Source organism: Aquarana catesbeiana, linkage group LG05, assembly GCF_042186555.1.
Source record: "Aquarana catesbeiana isolate 2022-GZ linkage group LG05, ASM4218655v1, whole genome shotgun sequence".
NCBI classification, from domain to species: Eukaryota; Metazoa; Chordata; class Amphibia; order Anura; family Ranidae; genus Aquarana; species Aquarana catesbeiana.
The window spans coordinates 602,074,069-602,093,530 of record NC_133328.1 but is presented as its reverse complement, the minus strand read 5'-3'; the positions used below and the strand labels follow the sequence as shown (position 1 = coordinate 602,093,530).

The following is a 19,462-nucleotide window of genomic DNA, read 5'->3' as shown; positions in this document are numbered from 1 at the left end:
TTCAGGAGTGTTAATTTCCTAGGCCCTCCACAGGTATCAACTGCTGACTTCAAGGTCACTGATGTCCCCAGTTAAGGTCAGAGGGAGGAACCAGGGAGAACTGCTACAAAACCAAAGATTAACACTTCAAGAAGTGTTTACTTCCTGGGGGACTACAGCAGAAGATTTTTAGGATCAGAGCAGCTTACATCAGCACAGGCAGCAGGAGAGGGGTGTGTTTATAATGTCCTTTTTACTGGTATGGCTTTATTTTAAATAAAGTAGAACTATAGTACATACAAAACTTTTTTTTTTATATTGGATAGAGTAAAGGAGGGTTATAACCCCTGTCAGATGTTTTTGCCATCTGTGTCCAATTGCAGAGATATTCCTTCACATCCTGTCCCATAGCCAAAACAGGAAGAGAGAGGAAATCACTGAAAATCAAAAGGAATCCCTTGGGGACCCCCTGGCCACCAGAACTAGTGTCCCTGTTGGAAGATTTCCTCTCTATTACTTTTCTGGGGACAACCCAAAATTTGGGATCTTTTACTTTCACTGATAATGGTACACAGGACAAATAGAGAGGGTGAATCTCCCTAATGGGGGCACAGACAGCAATAAAAACTGAAAACAAAATATTATAGTTAAGCACTTTATGGGGCAATTAGCACAAACTAAGTACACACAAAATGTACACAGACAGACATTTTAATAATAAAAACACTTTGTCCTTTTGTGAAAAGCCAACACAAAACCCTGACCAAAATTTTAGCTCTTTGATCCTCCCTATCTGGAAGAAAAAAAAAAAAAAAAGGAAATTTGCAGGCGTTAGTCTCAAATTTTGCATTAAGCCATAACCCTAAAAAAAATGCAGCCTTTGACTTCACCAGAAACAAATGACTCATATTTGGCCATGATTAATTGCAGTGGCTGTAACGATTCCTTGGAAGGATTCTTTGTTGAGCAGGAAGTAATGTACAACGTTAGCTTGGCATAATCCAAAATATATGAAGACCCACCAAATAATCAAAAATCAGTCATTTTTACATTCATGCAAACACAATATAATAAGCATGTCTGGAAAAATAAGGCAATAAAATAATTTTCTACATATTACTTGTGTCAAACCTGGTGCAGAGGCCGACTTAGTATCTGGGTTGGCCAGAGAATCATCTGGTAGGAGCCATGTCCAATCGAATGCTGCGAAAGAGGAAAGCCGAAAGGGGAAAAAAAAGTGAGAATTAAAAAAGGGGAAAAGAGGAAAAAAAAAAATAACAGAGAAGGATAGAAAGAGGAAAATGGAAAATGCAGGAAAGGGTGGAGAGAAGAGCAAATCAATGGACGAAGCAAGGTTGTTCTCTACCTCTATTGACCAAAAAGACAACTCTTTTCCTTCCATGGCTATCCTGCCTCCAAGGTTAGGATTCCACCACTGTTCAGTGCAGAAGAGGGATACCTAGCCTGGGCTTGCAGAATCTAAAGCCAAACAAGGATCTACAAATCCAAAACAACCAAGGCCGTTTGCCGGTTCTAAGACTTCCTCCACATACAACGCAAGGCATAGAGAATAGACAGCACCAGGAATATCCCCAACCCAAAAGGAAACAAAGTAATTTATTTTGAAACTGGTGCATCTGGTAATGTGTAACCAAAAACATGAATGTGTTCTAGGCAATAAAACATTGCATGTATTAGTTTGCAAAAAAAAACCCAATGCAAAGCATGAACTAACATCATTCAGGAACCAATAAATCACCTTCCCATTTTCATAGGACAATGCAAGGTGTAAAGGTCATAATTTCAGGAGTCTTTTACAAAGAGTCTTCTAAACACAAAGTAGCAGGCATTATATATGATTACACTAATGAGACAACGTTGCCACATACCTGTCTTAAGGCAATGCTGATCAAAGTCTTGGCAACAGCTGTTGTAACTCTTACACAGGTTGTCACAGCGGCATGCGGGGGCATCGGCCTCCTGTAGTTCAAAACATCTGCCCTTACAGGACCCAGAAGTGCTGATCCAAGGTGAATCTGCTAGAACTAGAAAATAAATAGATAGTTGTTACACACACAAGATGCATTGTGTATTATTATTATACAGAATTTATATGGCGCAGACAGTTTACGCAGCACTTTACAACTTGAGAGTAGACAGTACAAATACAATACAGTTTAATACAGGAGGAATCAGAGAGCCTTGCTCGCTAGAGCTTACAATCTAAGAGGGAGGGTCAAGAAATACAAAAGTTAATAGCTGTAAGGGATGCCCTGTGCAATATTTCTGCACAGAGCAGTCCCGATCCTCTTCTTTTTGGTTCCCCCGCTGGTGATCCTGGCTCCTCTCCCCTGTTGAGTGTCCCCCATAGCAAGGCTATGGGGGCACTTGAGTCGAGCACGCTGGCTCTTGAGCCGCATTCCTGTGAATGGACATTGTCTATTCACACAGAGTGTGGCTCGGCCCCACCCCCTGCTCTCTCCTCATTGGCTTACTGACTAGAATTGACAACAGTGGGAGCTTCAGCACAGAAGGTTTTTCACCTTCATGCATAGAATGCATTAGGGTAAAAAAAAAAAAAAATCTTCCACCTTTAGAACCACTTTTATGTAACTGCAAAAGTTGTTTTCAATCTGAGATAGGTAGTTTTCATTAAAAGAATACCTGGGAATATTGCCACTTCCTGTCAAAAAAACAACTGTCTGCCAATTATGCTCCTGCGCTGTTACCCTGTCACATGGGCTTCTGGTGGAGACTACAAGCAGCCATGCTGACACGCATGGCTCATCATTGTCTCTATCATTAAACCAGTCCAGAGCAATAAGAGAATGAAAAAAAAAAAAAAAAAAAAAAAAAAAAACACATGGCAGTTTTTTATGCTATACAGTGCTTTGATGCAAAGTCTATTTAGAGTTTGCATTAATGATTAGCAGTTATATTTTTAAAGCATGTGCTATTATTATTTATTTTTTTAATCAAGTTATTCGATAAATACAATAAAAAAAAGACAATATAGTATATACACATACCATTAAGACTTTCTGGTTTCCAGAACGTTGTGTACACTGTGAGCCTTATGATGTGTATCCCTTTCTGCCCTTAAGGATCATTCAAACTCTACAAAAACTCCTCTTGGAATGCTCTCCATCACGTGATTTATGCCCTGTCCTTTAAGCTTCATCTCTAGAGGGAATGACCTTAGCCAGCTTTGTCTAGCCAAGGAAGCTTCTACATTGGAAAACTGGTTTGTGTTGAGTCCCTGGACTTTCCAGGAAGTCAAGGCATCTTGATCTGCACTGTTTTGTCTCCATGTTATCTCAAACTAACTGGGAAGTTTCCTTTCAGCAAAGAAAGCTGATCCTTCCTTTAATGACAGAAAACTAAACAAACACATTTAAAAAGCTAATTAAAGATGTTAAATGATTGTCAACCAATGTAACCAACAGAGCCATGTCACTTGAAAAGGGTCATGTCTATGGTCAGTGCTAGTTGCTCCTGGCTGACTAGTTTTGAAGGGGAAAGTTGCTGATCATAATAGAATTTTTAGGAGATTATGTTTGCCTTCTCCGTTGGTTTGGGTAATTGCTCCTCCTTTGCATAAGCATGCATGGTGACACAACCATAAATCAAAAATAAGAGAAGTCTATTGAACTTTTGGATGGAGCAGGAGATGTCATGTTTTATTGTTGTCCATTTCTCCACTGTGGAGATTCCCCTCATTTGTCCCGAGGGCCATAGTCACCAGGGCAGGAACCAATGGAAAAAAAAAAAATCTACAGTGCTACAGAAACAGGTGACAACTCTCTAATATGGGATTACCCCTCACTTTGAAGAGACAGTGGGGTTGATTTACTAAAACTGGAGAGTGCAAAATCTGGTGCAGCTGTGCATAGTAGCCAATCAGCTTCTAACTTCAGCTTGTTCAATTAAGCTTTGACAAAATGACCTGGAAGCTGATTGGTTTCTATGCAGAGCTTCACCAGATTTTTCACGCTCTAGTTTTAGTAAAGCAACCCCAATGATGTTGTGTAATCAAGACATGAAGAAAATTATCCCCTACAGGAAACCAAAAGAGAAAAAACATGTTCTAAGCATCCACTGCTCTTCCCAACGCCATAAAATGTGTTTGTGGTTGATATATACTTTTAAAGGCCAGTAAATACATTTCATGTTGGTTTGTCCAAAAGTACTAGAGAGAACAAATAACCTACAGAGGAAGCAAGGGACTATTAATTGGCACCACAGAAAGGTTTTTCTGTGGTGCCAATTTATAGTCCCTTGCTTCCTCTGGAGGGTATTTGTTCTCTTACTTGATAGTGGAATTAAAGGCACTCCCACCATTTCACCATGATCCTAGATATAGAAAAGTACTTGCACACTTTGATGGTGTGCACACTCAGGAACACTTATTTAACATACAGCAGACTTCCTCCTGAATAATTAGCAACTGCAAACCTAATTCAGACAAAAAAAAAAAAAAAAAAGGAAGAAGAAGAGGTGTTCAATAGAATATGCCAGGCCCAATACAAGTCTTCTTTGCCCTTTCCTGAGCAGATAGGGACATTCAGCAGAAGAGCATTGCTAAATCTTGTATGTAGAGGTTCTATGTTTGTACAGCTCATTTTGCAATAATCACAATAATATCAAAATAACATTGCAGATAAATCAATAGTCATGATACATGAAGTCCACAAATCCCAATGACAACTTATGCCGTGGACACACGATCGGGATTTTGGTCGGAAAAAGATATGATGGCTTTTCCGATGGAATTCCGCTCAAGCTTGCCTTGCATGCACACGGTCACACAAAAGTTTGCTGGACTTTTGACCGTCAAGAACGCGGTGACATACAACACTACGACGAGCCGAGAAAATTAAGTTCAATGCTTCCAAGCATGCGTCGAATTGTTTCCGAGCATACGTAGGAATTTTGTGCGTCGGAATTGCTACAGACGATCACATTTTCGGATAGGAACTTTTTCCGACTGAAAAATTGAGAACATGCTCTCAATCTTTTGCTGGCTGGAATTTGGCCAGCAAAAGTCCGATGGAGCATACACACGGTCGGATTTTCCGACCAAAAGCTCTCATCTGTCTTTTGCTGGCCGAATTTGCAATCGTGTGTGTATGCGGCATTATGGTGACATCAAGCTAAAGCTCTGTTGACACCCAAGCTTCCACAGCACATTAAAATGCACTGACAATCGCATTGTAGTGCCATTTATTCTTAATGGCACTCCAAACACACCAGCTAATGCACTTGTTTTAAAATCGCACCACAAAGCACGGTAATGTTTTTGCATGCATTATAGTTTGATTAAGAAAAAAAAAAAAAAAAAGTGTGCGTACAATTATGTGATCGTTGCATGTAAGGAAGTCCATTGAAAAAAATGGGCTGCCCTAAACACGATGCACCAAATTGGATGTTCGTGTGTTAAAGTGCATTGGGGTAGCGTGGTGAAAACACAAATTTGTGACCCAAAAAGACAAAATTTAGGTGCCGCTCAGGTAGAGAGGTAAAGTCCAACTAGAGTGCTGTGAGTGCAGGTAGGGACACAGGGAGCTCGTCCTAGCTCCAAGCTGCAGCAATATCAAAAGGAAAACATCCATTAGCAGCACATCAAGAAGCAGACCCATGTGCATGGAGTGAGATAAGTAGCAGCCTCAGCCTGGAATCCAGCCAGGCCACGCCCCCAATGCTTTTCGCTCTGCCCCTTGGATCATAAGCCCCATGATTAAGCTCCAAGGGGTGGAGCGAAACACATTGGGGGTGTGGCCTGGTTGCAGTCCAGGCATAGGCCGCTATTCATCTCACTTCATGCACATGGGTCTGCTTCATGATGTACAACCTATGGATCTTTTCCTTCGACATTGCAAAAGCACATAATTATGTTTGGATAAATTGTTCCTGAGACCAAAGAGAACATGACTTCTGGACTCCATGAACCCAGAAAAAAAAAAAAAAAAAACTATATCACAATAATACTAAGATAAAAACGAAGGGCCACCTGGATACATTATATCTCTATTACGGTACAGGTGCCATAGTGTGTTACCTCTAGATTTTGTTTGCCTTAGTCATTAGTGCCGGAGACCCCTACAGTAATCGTTTAATATAATGTTATTGGGGGATGAGACCTATAGGTTATAAACCCCCAGATTCTTTATGCTAATACTACTTACAATTTCAGATACAGTGTTGACTGTTTGTTTTTGTTGTTCTTGTCTTTGTTCTATTGACCGATTGGGTTCTTAGTATTCATAGGGTGTTCGACCCTTCCACTCCCCCTTCCTCTTTTCCCTATCTCCTCTCCTTGCTCCCTCTCCCACCTCCTATACCCCTCCTTCCCTTTTTCTTATTCTAGATCACAATGGGTGCATTGTTCACAGTATTGTCTATGGTCTGGTTTAAAAGTGCACCCCCCCCTTCCCCCATGCTGTGTGGGTATAAAAATGGTGGATTTATGTGATGTTTGCAACTGTATGTATCAAAGTACTTTCTGAAACTAATGGTCCAGTGCCCCCATTTCTTGTATGCCCCTTTATCTTTTTGTCTCCCTTTGTCTCTTATTGGTTTGATTCTTAATTATTGTATGTCACCCCTTTCTTTTTAAAAATTAAAATAAAGATTATATAAAAATATAAAAATGAAATATCCAGAAACTGCCTCTCACTTCCCATACAATTATTTATTGTATGAAAGGCTAGGTTCACACTATGCTGGATTCCCGCCGGCTCCATGGGGAAAGCAGCCCATTCATTTGAACGGACTGCTGTATCTATGGGAAACACAGGGAAAAGGTCTCTGCACCTTTTCCAAAATCCCAGTCACAGAGAAGCTGCGCAGTCCCCAGCACAGGAAAAAGTGCTGCAATTTCCAGTGCATGGGGGTGCCATTAAGAATTCATGGCAGCCCTGTGCCTCTGCTAACAAGTGCCTTGTTGTTATTAATGTAGGAAAATGTGTAATTACATGCAGTCCCGCACATAGTGTGAACCTAGGTTAAAAAGGAGAAGCACAGGTATCAGTGTGAATTGCCATGGATACTCCTATGTATCATCAAGAATGAGGCTGTTCACCACTCAGCGTTGGTTCTCCAGAGTGTCCCCAAAATGCTACAGTATATTTAGACATTTTGGGAGGACTTAAGATAAGGAGAAGCGACAGGCATCCTCATTAGATAAGAGTTGTTTTCAAGGCTAAAAGACTAGTAAGCGTAGTTTTGGCTTTAGAACAAAATGAAGAATCTACAGCTCCCCTAAAAAACATTGTCGTCATCACTAAAGCACCACCCTAACACCCAACATATATCCAATACGAAACCCTTAACCGATGGCTTAACACTTCCCGAGAACTTCTACGCTAAAAGCTGACCATAAACTAGTAGAATTTCTTTCTAAAATTTTTGGTTTTAGTAATTTTAGCTTTATTTCTTTTAATCACTACTGATGTCAAAAATCGACATTCCTTTTTGACCACAGTGATGAGAAAATATCGAAGGAGCAGGATGGAATTTTTTTCTCCAACAAGTTTCTAACAGTGAATGTGGCTTTCGTTCAGGAAATGACATTCATTCTAAAAATCAAATTTTAAAAGCAAAAGAAATTGTGAAGAACTTTTGAATGACATTAGTCCAGTCAACAAAAACGTACAAATATTTAAGCGTTCTTTTGAAAATCTACTAGTGTATAGCCATCTTAAAGTTGCTGTAAACCCTTACATACAGTGGGAACGGAAAGTATTCAGACCCCCTTAAGATTTTCACTCTGTTATATTGCAGCCATTTGCTAAAATCATTTAAGTTATTTTTTTTCCTCATTAATGTACACACAGTACCCCAATATTGACAGAAAAACACAGAATTCAAGAACAGTCAGAGTTGTTGTGAAGCCTCTCCTTTGTTATTTTAGCTGTGTGCTTAGGGTCATTGTCTTGTTGGAAGGTAAACCTTGGGCCCAGTCTGAGGTCCTGAGCACTCTGGAGAAGGTTTTCGTCCAGGATACCCCTGTTTTTGGCAGCATTCATCTTATCTCATCAGTATCAAATTTGCATCCAGTCTTCCTCTGCCAATGGGGAGCCTAGATCTATTTCCCATTTATGCTGATGGCTGGGTGGGGTTGCATGAGAATGACTAAGGGGGGCCACAGATTACTTGTTTTCATGATCGGATTCCTCCATCTACACAATCAAGGTGGATGGATGGATGGAGGAATCCTCCCGGCTGAGACATCACAGCAGTGTGGACTCTCTGCTGTCAGAATACAATGATCAGCAGTTACATCCACTGATCAAGAAATATTTGGCCAGTCCTAACTGAACTGGATGAATTTTGATCCATCTAATGCCAGCTTTAGTAGTTTTAAAAAGATGGTTGAGATTAGGCCAGGATAATAAGGATTATCTTTACAACATTGTTCATATGAATAAAAGGATATTTCACAATGGCGTATGAAAGATAAAGCTTGACTGAAGGATATCTAAAATGTTGAAGTCTGTGGTAGTGTATGGACTTAGAAGGATTTAGGGCCATCAGTAACTAGGGTATGGAGATGGAAAAAAGACATGAGGATGACAAATGAGTAGAACAGCACCTGGGTGGTAAGGTATTGTGGGAAAGGAGGATTTTGGAGAAAAGAAGAGAGCAGCATGTGGGAGCAAGAAATTCACCAGAGTATTTCATGTCATCCCAAACCTTTAAGGCAGTGGTCTGCAAACTGCTGCCCTTTGCTTGTCTGTATCCGGCCCTTGGCACACTATTGCTTCCACTGATATGAGCCACTATTCCTCCCCTCAACAACAATGAGACACCATTCCTTTCAAAAGACATCAACATTGGGGCAATATTACTCCCGATACGAACAGTGAGGTACTTTTCCTCCCACTAGCACCAAGAAACAATTTCTTTCAATGACACCAACAATGATACACTGGGGAACCATTCCTCCTACTGTCATCAACGATGGGGCACTATTCCTCCCATTGATACCATTGATGGGGCACTATTTGTCATCCTACTGACCACAGATGTTATGTCATTTTTAAAATCCCAGTGACCATCAAAGCTGAAGCATTGTTTACTACCACTGATGGCATTTTTTTTACTCCCACTGATCGCAGTCTGGCCGAACAACAATAGACTGGCCCATTGTTTAGAAAGTTCAGAGACCCCTGTTCTAAGGGGTGAGAAGTGATTGGATTGCATAAAAGTTATTAGTTCTTTGGAAGCATCTAAAAGGAGATTGGAGACTGATAAAGGGTCAGAGTCAGCCAATTCTAATCAGAACCATAAGGAACTTTGGTCCTAGCTTGACATTTTTGCCACTTGAAAGAAATTAGATAGGCAGAATTTGTGTATTTTATATAGTTCTGTACAGATGACAAGGAAGAGGGAATACTGGAGAACAAAAAGAGATCTCTCTCTCTCTGGAGAGCCATAATCCACAATGTGTCTTGCATGATTTGGTGTGTGCAGGTATTCTACTCAAGGCTGTGTCCTTTTAATGGTGGAGGACCACCAAAAATGATGAAGATGTGGTAGAAATTCAACTTCTGTATAACATCTGTGGACATTGGGTTTCCTTTTAGATAATTGGTTCACATAACACAATCTCATCTTCTGTCCCTGACTTAATATGGGCCATTATGTAGCGACGTGATAATTGCTCTGCCCATTTGTTTTTCCCTTTTCAAATATGGCTGCTGTGCCCACTGCACCTTGTGATCAGATGATCAAGCATGACTTGCAAGGGATTGTTGGGTCTCTATTCACACAGCACAATCTATGGTCAAAGCATACACTTTCATTGGTAGCCTCAGCATTGTAACATTACAAACAATAGTTATTTTTGACAATCCAATGTAAGCTTACTTGAAAAATTTCTCCTTTCATGTTGCGAGTTCTCCCTGTCTGCTGGTAATCTCTTTCCACATCTTCCTGGATTCCCTGCATGGTTTTCAACTTCCCCTCTGCTGTTTACGTTCTAGGGACTACATATCCAATGGTACCGTGCTGTCTGCAGTGATTCCTGTACTGACTCAGCCCCCTGAAACTCTCCTCTCTGACCTCTGTGGGTCAGAAGGCAGTTTCTGTGAAATGTGTGACACAGCGGTGCCTACTTATAGAACATAGGGACTGAGGAGCTTCAGAAAGTAAGTTTACAAAACTTCAAGATTGTTCGCAATAATAGGAGTAGGCTAAAAATAATTGAAATACAACATTTGGACTGCAGTTGACCCAAATGAGAGTAGAGATTCTGTCCTGTGTTCACAGATAGGCCTAATCCACACAGGACGTTTTGACATTGCATATGGCATTTTTTTCCTGCCTCTAAACCCCCTTGGGTGTTAAAAGCGGCTAAAAAGGCACATTAGCGCTAGTCGCATTTAGCATTCATTTCAATGGCCAAATAATTAATTTAATTGGCCAGAATAATAATAAACACCCAAGCACTTGACGCGCCTAAAAACATATACGTGTTAACAAGCGTCAAGTGTTTTATATGCCAAAACACCACTGCCAAGAGGAAACGCATATAGGAGAGTTAGAAAGAACGTCCAGTGTGCATGAGGTCAATTTTGGACAATATTGTTGAGATCCACCCAGTTGCCTGATTAACAGGGGACAAGGCAGGGGTTAACAAGCTGCACCTGCCCCTACTCTAGTGAGCACTGGAGAGTGGTGACTGACAGTCACCGCTCTCAGCTACAAGCAAACCAAGAAGTGAGCAATAAGCAGTCATGTGATTGCTCAGTTTTCAGGCTTAGAGCCCAAATGGGCAATGTTTTTTTTTTTTTTTTTTTTTTTTTTTTTTTTACACAAACGCTTACTTTAATACTACCTAGGTGGGGTCACAACACATTAGTAGCCTGCAAAGGGTATTAAAAAAAATTGGATTTTTATAACAGCTTACCTGTAAAATCCTTTTCTTTTGAGGTACATCACGGGACACAGAGCCTCAGTAATTACTCATGGGTTATATGGGTATCACAAGGTGATTGGACACTGGTCACACCCTAGACAGGAAGTTCAACCCCCTATATAACGCCTCCCCTTACTGGGGTACCTCAGTTTTGTAGCAAAGCAATATAAGTGTATTAGAAGAGGGGCAGGACCTCTGTGTCCCATGATATACCTCAAAAGAAAAGGATTTTACAGGTAAGCTGTTATAAAAATCCTATTTTCTTTCTCGTACATCACGGGACACAGAGCCTCAGTAATTACTGATGGGGTGTCCCAGAGCAATGCTATTTGAGGGGAGGGGACCACACAAAGTAGGATGTAATCAGACCTGAGGACCTTGTACCGCTGCCTGCAGCACACTACACCCAAAGGCGATATCCTCATGCCTTCCAACATCCACCTGATAAAATCTTGTGAATGTATGGACTGAAGACCAGGTTGCGGCCTTGCAGATTTGAGCCATAGAGGCCCAGTGATGCACCGCCCAAGAAGCACTAATAGCCCTTGTGGAGTGTGCCTTGATTTGAAAAAGGTGGAATTTTCTGTTTCAAATCGTAAGCTTGAATAATCATTTGTCGAATCCATTTTGAAATGGTAGACTTTGACACTGCCTGTCCTCTATTGGGACCTTCTGGCAACACAAACAAAACATCCGTTTTGTGAATTTGAGCAGTTTCCTCTAGACAGGCTTTGACTGCTCTTACTACATCCAAAGAATGTAGTGACCATCTTCCGTAGAAGAGGGATCTGGAAAAAAGGAAGGTAGAACAATATCTTGGTTAAGATGAAAATCTGAAACCACTTTCGGTAGAAAGCTAGGATGAGGGCGCAATACCACTCTATCCTTATGCATGATTAAATAAGGCTCTTTACAGGAAAGGGCTGCTAATTCTGATACTCTTCTAGCAGAGGAAATGGCTACCAGAAAAATTTACTTTCTTGATAACAAGACCAAGGGAAATTGACGTATTGGTTCAAAAGGCTGTTTCTGTAAAACTGACAGAACCAAATTCAAGTCCTAGGGGTTTAGGGGCGCCTTAACCGGAGAATTAAGACACGTTACCCCCTGCATAAATTTTCGGACTAAAGAATGCGAAGCAAGTGGCCGTTGAAATAATACTGATAAGGCCAAGACCTGGCCCTTGATGGTACTCAAGGCCAGCTTCATTTCTAATCCCATTTGTAGAAAGTCAAGAATTCTACCTATTACATATTTTCTGGGATGCCAACCCCTGGATTCACACCAGGATACATAAGTTTTCCAGACTCTATGATAAATCACTCTGGAAGCTGGCTTCCTTGCATTAATCAAGGTAGAGATCACAGGACCTGCAAGCCCACAACTCTTCAGAACGTGGGTTTCAATAGCCAAACCGTCAAATTTAGCGTTTGTAAGGCAGGATGGAACACTGGACCTTGAGATAACAGGTCTGGACGTGACGGTAGGGTCCATGGGGAACCTACCGTCATCCTAACTATTTCTGCATACCAAGCTCTCCTGGGCCAAGCTGGGGCCACCAGATGTACCGACTTCTTTTCCTGCCTGATCCTGCGAAGGAGTCGTGGCAGTAGCAGAATAGGGAATGCATAAATCAGTGAGAACCAATGCCACGGAATCACCAACGCATCTGTCCCGCATGCAAGAGGATCCTTTGTTCTTGCCACAAACTTGTCGATCTTTTTGTTGAATCTGGATGCAAAGAGATTTACATCTGGAACCCCCCATCTTTGGCATATGGCCCAAAAGACGTCGGGGTGAAGAGACCATTCCCCTGGGACTAACCGCTGGCGACTCAAATAGTCCGCCTGCCAGTTCTGCCGATATGCATGGCACATGCTTTTCTACCCAGACTAAAATCTGGTTCACTTCTCTCTGAGCTGCACGACTCCTGGTGCCTCCTTGATGATTGATATAAGCCACTGCTGTGGCATTGTCGGACTGGATCCTGACAGGGCAACCCTGAAGCCCGAGTCTCCAGGCCTTTAGTGCTAGATACACCGCACGGATCTCCAGAATGTTGATGGGTAAGGTCCTCTCGGTTTTGGACCATTCCCCTTGGGCCGCAGACTGTTACAGAACTTCTCCCCAACCCGAAAGACTGGCATCAGTTGTTACCACTGTCCAGGTAACCAGTAAAAAGGACTTCCCTTTTTGCAGGTTTTCGGGTATTAACCACCAACTGAGGCTCTGACGCACTGTAGGAGACAGATGCATTGAAAAATCTAATGCCTGCACTTTGTTGTTCCAGGCAGACAGGATGCTGTGTTGTATCAGTCTCGAATGAAACTGAGCATAGGGAACTGCTTCGAATGAAGCCACCATCTTTCCCAGCAGCCTCATACAAAGGACCCTTTTTTGTCCTGACTACCTGAATCAGTTCTTTTAAGGCACTGATCTTTGTCTGAGGTAAAAATACCTTTTCTTGGCTTGTATCTTTGACCAGGCCCAAATACTCTAGTCTTCTTACTGGTTTTAAGAAAGACTTTTCTAAGTTGAGAATCCAACCTAGGTATTCCAAGTAGTTGACTGTGGTGACCAAGTTCTGGTCCAGGCAGGCTACCGACCGGTCTATCAAGAGCAGGTCGTCTAGGTATGCTATGACAGTTATACCTTGGGCCCTTAATCTGGCCAGAGGAGGAGCCAAGATCTTTGTAAACACCCAAGGTGCAGTGGCTAGCCCGAAAGGCAGAGCTATAAACTGAAAAGTGGCGTTTTTCTACTTCGAATCGCAAGTACTTTTTATGAGCAGGAAAAATGGGTACATGCAGGTACGCATCCTTGAGGTCTATTGACGCCAGAAGTTCTACTCCTTGTAGGATGGAGACTAATGATCAAATTGATTCCATGCGAAAGGATTGAATCTTTAGGAATTGGTTTAGATCCTTTAGATCCAGAATGGGTCTGACATCTCCATTTGGTTTTGGAACCGTGAAAAGGTTTGAATAAAACCCCATTCCCTGCTCTTCCGTGGGAACCACCGCGATGACCTTTTGCGACAATAGTCGCTCCAACGCTAGAAGGAGAGACTGCTTTTTCTCTGGATCTCTGGGAACATTTGATCTGAGGAAATGAGGAGAGGGGAATGCTCGGAACTCCAGTTTGTAACCTAGAGTTACCGTGGAGATCACCCATCTGTCCTGGAAATCTTCCTGCCAGAGCTTTGAGAACTGTAGCAGTCTTCCCCCCACCCGAGCGAGCAGGGGTGCTCCTTCATAAAGAGGCTTTAGCGTCTTGTCTAGTAGGCTTCTTCCTCAGGACTTCTTTTGTCCCTGGGGTCGACTCTGAAATGTATTTCTTGAGCCTGACGGAGGAGGCCGTCGCGACTGGCACTGGGGAAAGAGCCCGTTTAAAAGAGGGATGCTTACTCCTTTTCTTAACTGGTAAGAGAGTGCTTTTCCCACTAGAGATCTTTTGGATATAATTATCCAAATCCTCTCCAAACAGCCTTGCACCACGAAATGGAAATCCAGCCAGAAGCTTCTTACATGGTGATTCGGCTGACCAATTTTTCAACCATAAGATTCTACGCATATGCACCATAATAGAATCTCTGATTGCGTCAAAAGCAAAACATAAAGCCGCTGGAAGGTTGTCCAAACCCTGGGCTTGCTGTTCAGGTAAAACTTTGAGGACTTGTTTAACATGGTCTCTCAAGTATTGACAGACTCCGATTGCTGCCACTGCAGGTTGAGCTACTGAACCTGCTAAGGAAAAAATATTTTTTAACAGGAATTCCATCTTTTTATCAGTTGGATCCCTAAGCATCTGAGCATTGTCGACAGGACAAGTCAGACTTTTATTTGCGGAGGAAATGGCGGTATCAACTGCCAGTATACTCCACATTTTTCTAAATTTTTCCTCCATAGGATAAAGTGTTGAAAACTTTTTAGGTGGGAAAAAAAGGTTTATCTGGGTGATCCCACTCAGAATAAATGAGCTTTTCTAGTAAACTATGAACAGGAAAAGCATGTGTTATTTGAGGAGGCTTCAGTGAACCCAAAGAAGAGGAGGGTTCTTTAACGGACTCAGATACGGGCAACTTAAATGTGGAGTGGACCAATCCAGCAAGAATTTGCACTAACACCTTCTCATCCTGAGAATCTGAAGAAGGTCCTTCTCCACTTGATTCCTCAGAAGAGGAATCATTAGACTCATCCCGATCCTCTGAGAGGGATTCCTCTCCTTTTTCCCAGAGTTCCTCTGCTTGAGGGTCCTGGGTAACAGAGGGAGACCTAGTGTGTTTTCTTCCACTGAGTGAAGATGCGATTAAGGCCATTAGTCTTTCCTTTAATCCATTAATGGTTGAGGAAAAAACCTCCTGCGTAATGTATACAGGGGCTGAAGTGCCAGAAGCAGATGCAGCCCCTGACCCCGAAGGCTCACCCTGGCCGGCCATCCCAGGTCCTTCAGCAGGGGAAGGTGCTGCAGAAGGGGGGCTCCTCAGAGCCTGAGGGGGATCCCCTAGAGCCTCTGGTTTTCGGGGTATTTGTACCTCTTCTACCCATAGTGCAAAGCAACAAAAGGTGGAGATACCACAAAAAAAAAAAAAAAAAAAAAAAAAAAAAACCACTGACTGCTGAGTGATGTAGTTCAGCAACTGCCGCTGCTACCAATGCCCAGTCTGGTGTTTTAAGTAAATGCTGCCTGGGAGAAAGCCTGTGCCCCACCTCACATGCGCCCCGTCAGCTCTGTGTCCCTCCATAGCCTGTGTGCACCTGAAAGAGTGCACTTTATAGCCTGTGTAGCCAGCGATGTGGGCGTCTAATCATGCCGGACGTCGTGTTAATGCCTTCAGACCTTCAGAGACTGGGGTCCCCTTGAATAGGAGGATCCGCAGTTCTGGCCCCGTAAAGCACCCCGCCAGGGATATGGCTGAAAAAAACAAATACTGGATCCCAGGGTCCAGCTCTCTAAAAAAAGAGAAGCGTTACAGGTAGAACCTCGTTTCTTGGGACACGAGGCCCGGGTACCATCCAATTTGGCTTGAAAAAGCAGTTTGAATGGATGAGGTTGCATGGCTTGCCCCAGTGTAGGATATTCCTTTGAGAGCTCAGCACATCTTATTCGTGACCAACACCTAAGACACTTGACCAACACCTAAGACACTGGCGAAAAAACTGAGGTATCCCCAGTAAGGGGAGGGGTTATTAAGGGGGTTAATCTTCCTGTCTAGGGTGTGACCAGGAAAAAAGGGACTCCTATGAGCAGAAGTATGTATGCATGCATAGGACACACCTCATGCCACGCCCCCCTTAAAGAAGAATTATACAAAATAAATAAAATAATATGATTAGTTAAACCCACAAGTGCTTTTTTTCACCGCTACTATTCCTTTATATTGGCTTTTTAAATGTACAAATGCAGCAATTTACAAATTGCCTGAAAAGTTTAGCAAAGGAAAACGCTTTTTAAAAGCTAAAAAGGTGCATTTTATAAACAACTATATAGATCAGACCAAAATGAGGGGCAAATAAGGAAGAACAAGGGACAGAGGGACATTGCTCCAAATCAGGGACAGTTGGGAGGTGTGCTATCTGGCTTACTTATGGCTGCATAGAATAGTCTTTATAGCAACAGAGTCTAGCTGACTACTAGTTTAAAACAGTTCAGAGCACAAACAGCTACTTCTGATTATCCTCATAAAGTAGTGTCCCTCACAGTGCAGTCCTGGGTAGCTCTGGTAAGAAAGGTAAACAGCTGAAGGGATCCAAGAACAAAGAGCCATCCCACCGCAAATGAAGTACTCTAGTAGCAATCAGGGAAGTGCCCTCCACAGTAGCCAAGTCTTCTGGAGCAGCTGCATGCGATTAGGCTTCTGCCCACATGCTGGTTCTGACAGCGGTGCTACCATGAGAACTGACAGCTTAGGAAAGAAGGCATTCTGGCCTATGCGATGGGGCAGTGCTGAAAATAGCCGTCAGTGTACCCCCACACATTTGGTGTGAACAAGCCTTTAGCTGTGCTATTTCACCAACTACCTATAGGACAAAAAGAGATCACAAACGACAATGCTGACTAATGAATTAAAATTTACTGCAATGGTCAAAGTGCTATAAAACCCCAATACTACCCAATCATATACAAAGTTAATTTTAATACCAGTGTTTGCATACAGCATGTCATTTAAATATAAAAAAAAAAAAACATTGATGTTGGGTGATTTACAGCAGTGGTCTCCAAACTGTGGTCCTTTGCTTGCCTTTATCTGGCAAATGACACCAAAGATGGGGCACCATTCTTCTCACTGACACCATTCTTCTCATTGATACCAACAATGGGGTGTTATTCTACCTATTAAAGCCAATGCTGAGGCATGGTTTATGAACCACTGATGCTGGGGCATTTTCTACTCCCACTGGCCACAGTCCAGCGCCCTCCCAAGGCCTGAAGAAGAGTAAACAGGCCCTTTGCTTAGAAAGTTTGGAGATTCAGTATTAAAGTATAGCACTACTTTTGCAAAGTGTGTCAATTTTATTATCAGAGTCCCTTCAGTACCTCCATGTGGTATTACATAACAGAATTTCAACTTTAAAAAAAATAGGGGTTGCTTTACTAAAAGTGTATGGGTTATTCACTTGGCAAACTGAATGCTCACATGTAAAAAAGGTGAAACTGTGTTACCCAATCATGTGCAAGGAAAAAAAAAAAAAGAAAGAAAAAAAAAAAAAAAAAGGGAGGTTGTAAAAGGGGGAGAAAAGGGGACAAAAGAGGGATGCTGCACACCCCGAATAGCTTCAAAAAGGAAGTGGTCCCCCATGTGGGATTTTCTGGGCAGCAAAAATAGTAGAAAAATACTACATTGTTCTAGTAAAATCGAATAAATTTGAATCCAATCAAAATTATATCTCCTGTACCACAGCTCATATTTTAACTGTCAGTGTCACCTTTTTGATAAGATCGGTCTAATAAAATCGAATTTTAATCCAATGTAGTATTTTTCTACTATTTTTGCTGCCTAGAAAACCCCAAATGGGGGTTTTCAAGTTAATCATTTGTGATGTCAATAATTTCGTTTTGTCATATTCATTATCTTAGAATGCTTCCTTATTGGAATTTGTTTAGTATATTCAGATTGGTTTCGCATATATTTGTTATTCCTAAATCGATTTGTATTTTTTTTTTATGTTATTTTGAAAGATTCAGATTCGTTTGTTATGTCCTTATGTTATTTTGCCAACTTGCTTGCAACTTTGATGTGGCTCGTTTGCGACTTTGGTGTTTTGTGACTTTGGCCAAATCATAATACAGAGTGCGACATATTATTGAACTTACAAAACCCTCTGAAGTTGCAAACGAATGAAACAAATGAATTAGCCATTTTCGTTAAAATTTGTTTTAGATTAGTTGAATTTTGTTACTATCTACTTCCTGCCCGCATGACGTCATATGACGTAGTGGACTTTGAGTGGAGATATCTGTATGATGGGTGCAGCTACAGGTGTCATTCATTTTTTTTTTTTTTTTTTTTTTTTTTACACATCCAAATCCCCGAACAACAAAAATTTTGTCCGAATTTTAATTTTAGGCAAAAAACACGTTGAATGATTGGACGATTGACGTGAACACAACTTTGCCTTATTCACCAAGGGTCCATTCGCGTGCCGAACGCAGGGCTCCTGGCGTGGGCAGGGAGGACACTGCGCTGAAGCGCCAATCCTAGCACACTGCGCTGTTTACTTTTCCTTTTCCTTTTTTTTTTTGTTAGAACTTTAATGAAATGTCAAAAGTGACATTCCATTGAGTTAGACTTACACTGTGGCGTTAGGATGCGGTGGAATCTGCATGCAGTACTTTGTTCCCAGCACACGTGACCACAATGCAATGGTGCGAAATGACACCATAGAAACGAGGCAAGTTTTGTTTTTTTTTTTGCACTGGGACTGCGCGGCCCAGCTCATGCTCATGCAAATGGTCTAAATGGACCCTAAATGCAAAGTTGACATATACTGGAAGTCTACATGTTTTATTCCTTTTAACATATGCAAATTCTCATCATGCTATGCTATAAAAAAAAAAAAAAAAGTACAGTTACAGATTTAAAATATAAAAAAAAAAAAAAAAAAAGGATGCGATCATGTGATGTTTTTACACTGCCAGCTTGGCATTAATAGTTCCTTGTAAAAGGTTTCGTAAAGTGTTATCCTTATAAATACAAGTGTTTAGAAACTACCAACTGAACTCCTCATAGTCTGCCTTTGATTTTCAGACACCGGGACTAACCGCTGCAGTTCTCCTGGGGCCATCATTGTCAGTAATGTTTATGACTGGAATAGGAAACCTCAAAACCTACAAGGTATGGAACATTTGCTTAACCTCCCTCTATTAAACAAGCTCCATGTCTGCTACTGACAATTATCTAATTTATAAAAGGACATGAAATATTCTAAGCAAACAACCAAGCTGACCATTAATAGGCAAGCTCAACAAAAACAAGCTACATATCCTTTTACAAGCCTTGCTTTTCAGCCCCATTAAAGCGGAGCTATAGCCGAAAAAGCATTTCCATTTAAATCATTATTT

At 41.6% G+C, this 19,462-nt stretch overlaps 1 protein-coding gene across 12 annotated transcripts in view; it reads right to left on the bottom strand.

Moving 5' to 3' along the window:
* ENPP2 (ectonucleotide pyrophosphatase/phosphodiesterase 2) overlaps window positions 1–19,462 on the bottom strand; it is a 226,400-nt gene that overhangs the window by 139,163 nt on the left and 67,775 nt on the right. For 6 of the 12 annotated variants that reach the window (XM_073632184.1, XM_073632183.1, XM_073632188.1 and 3 more), the window contains exons 3-4: window positions 1,869–2,024; window positions 1,111–1,182 (exon numbers count right to left, since the gene is read on the bottom strand). In XM_073632184.1, coding sequence (XP_073488285.1) covers window positions 1,111–1,182; window positions 1,869–2,024 — 228 coding nt within the window. Of the gene's footprint in view, window positions 1–1,099; window positions 1,183–1,868; window positions 2,025–19,462 lie in introns of those variants that run through there. The other 6 variants (XM_073632186.1, XM_073632194.1, XM_073632189.1 and 3 more) reach the window with 2 other exon arrangements.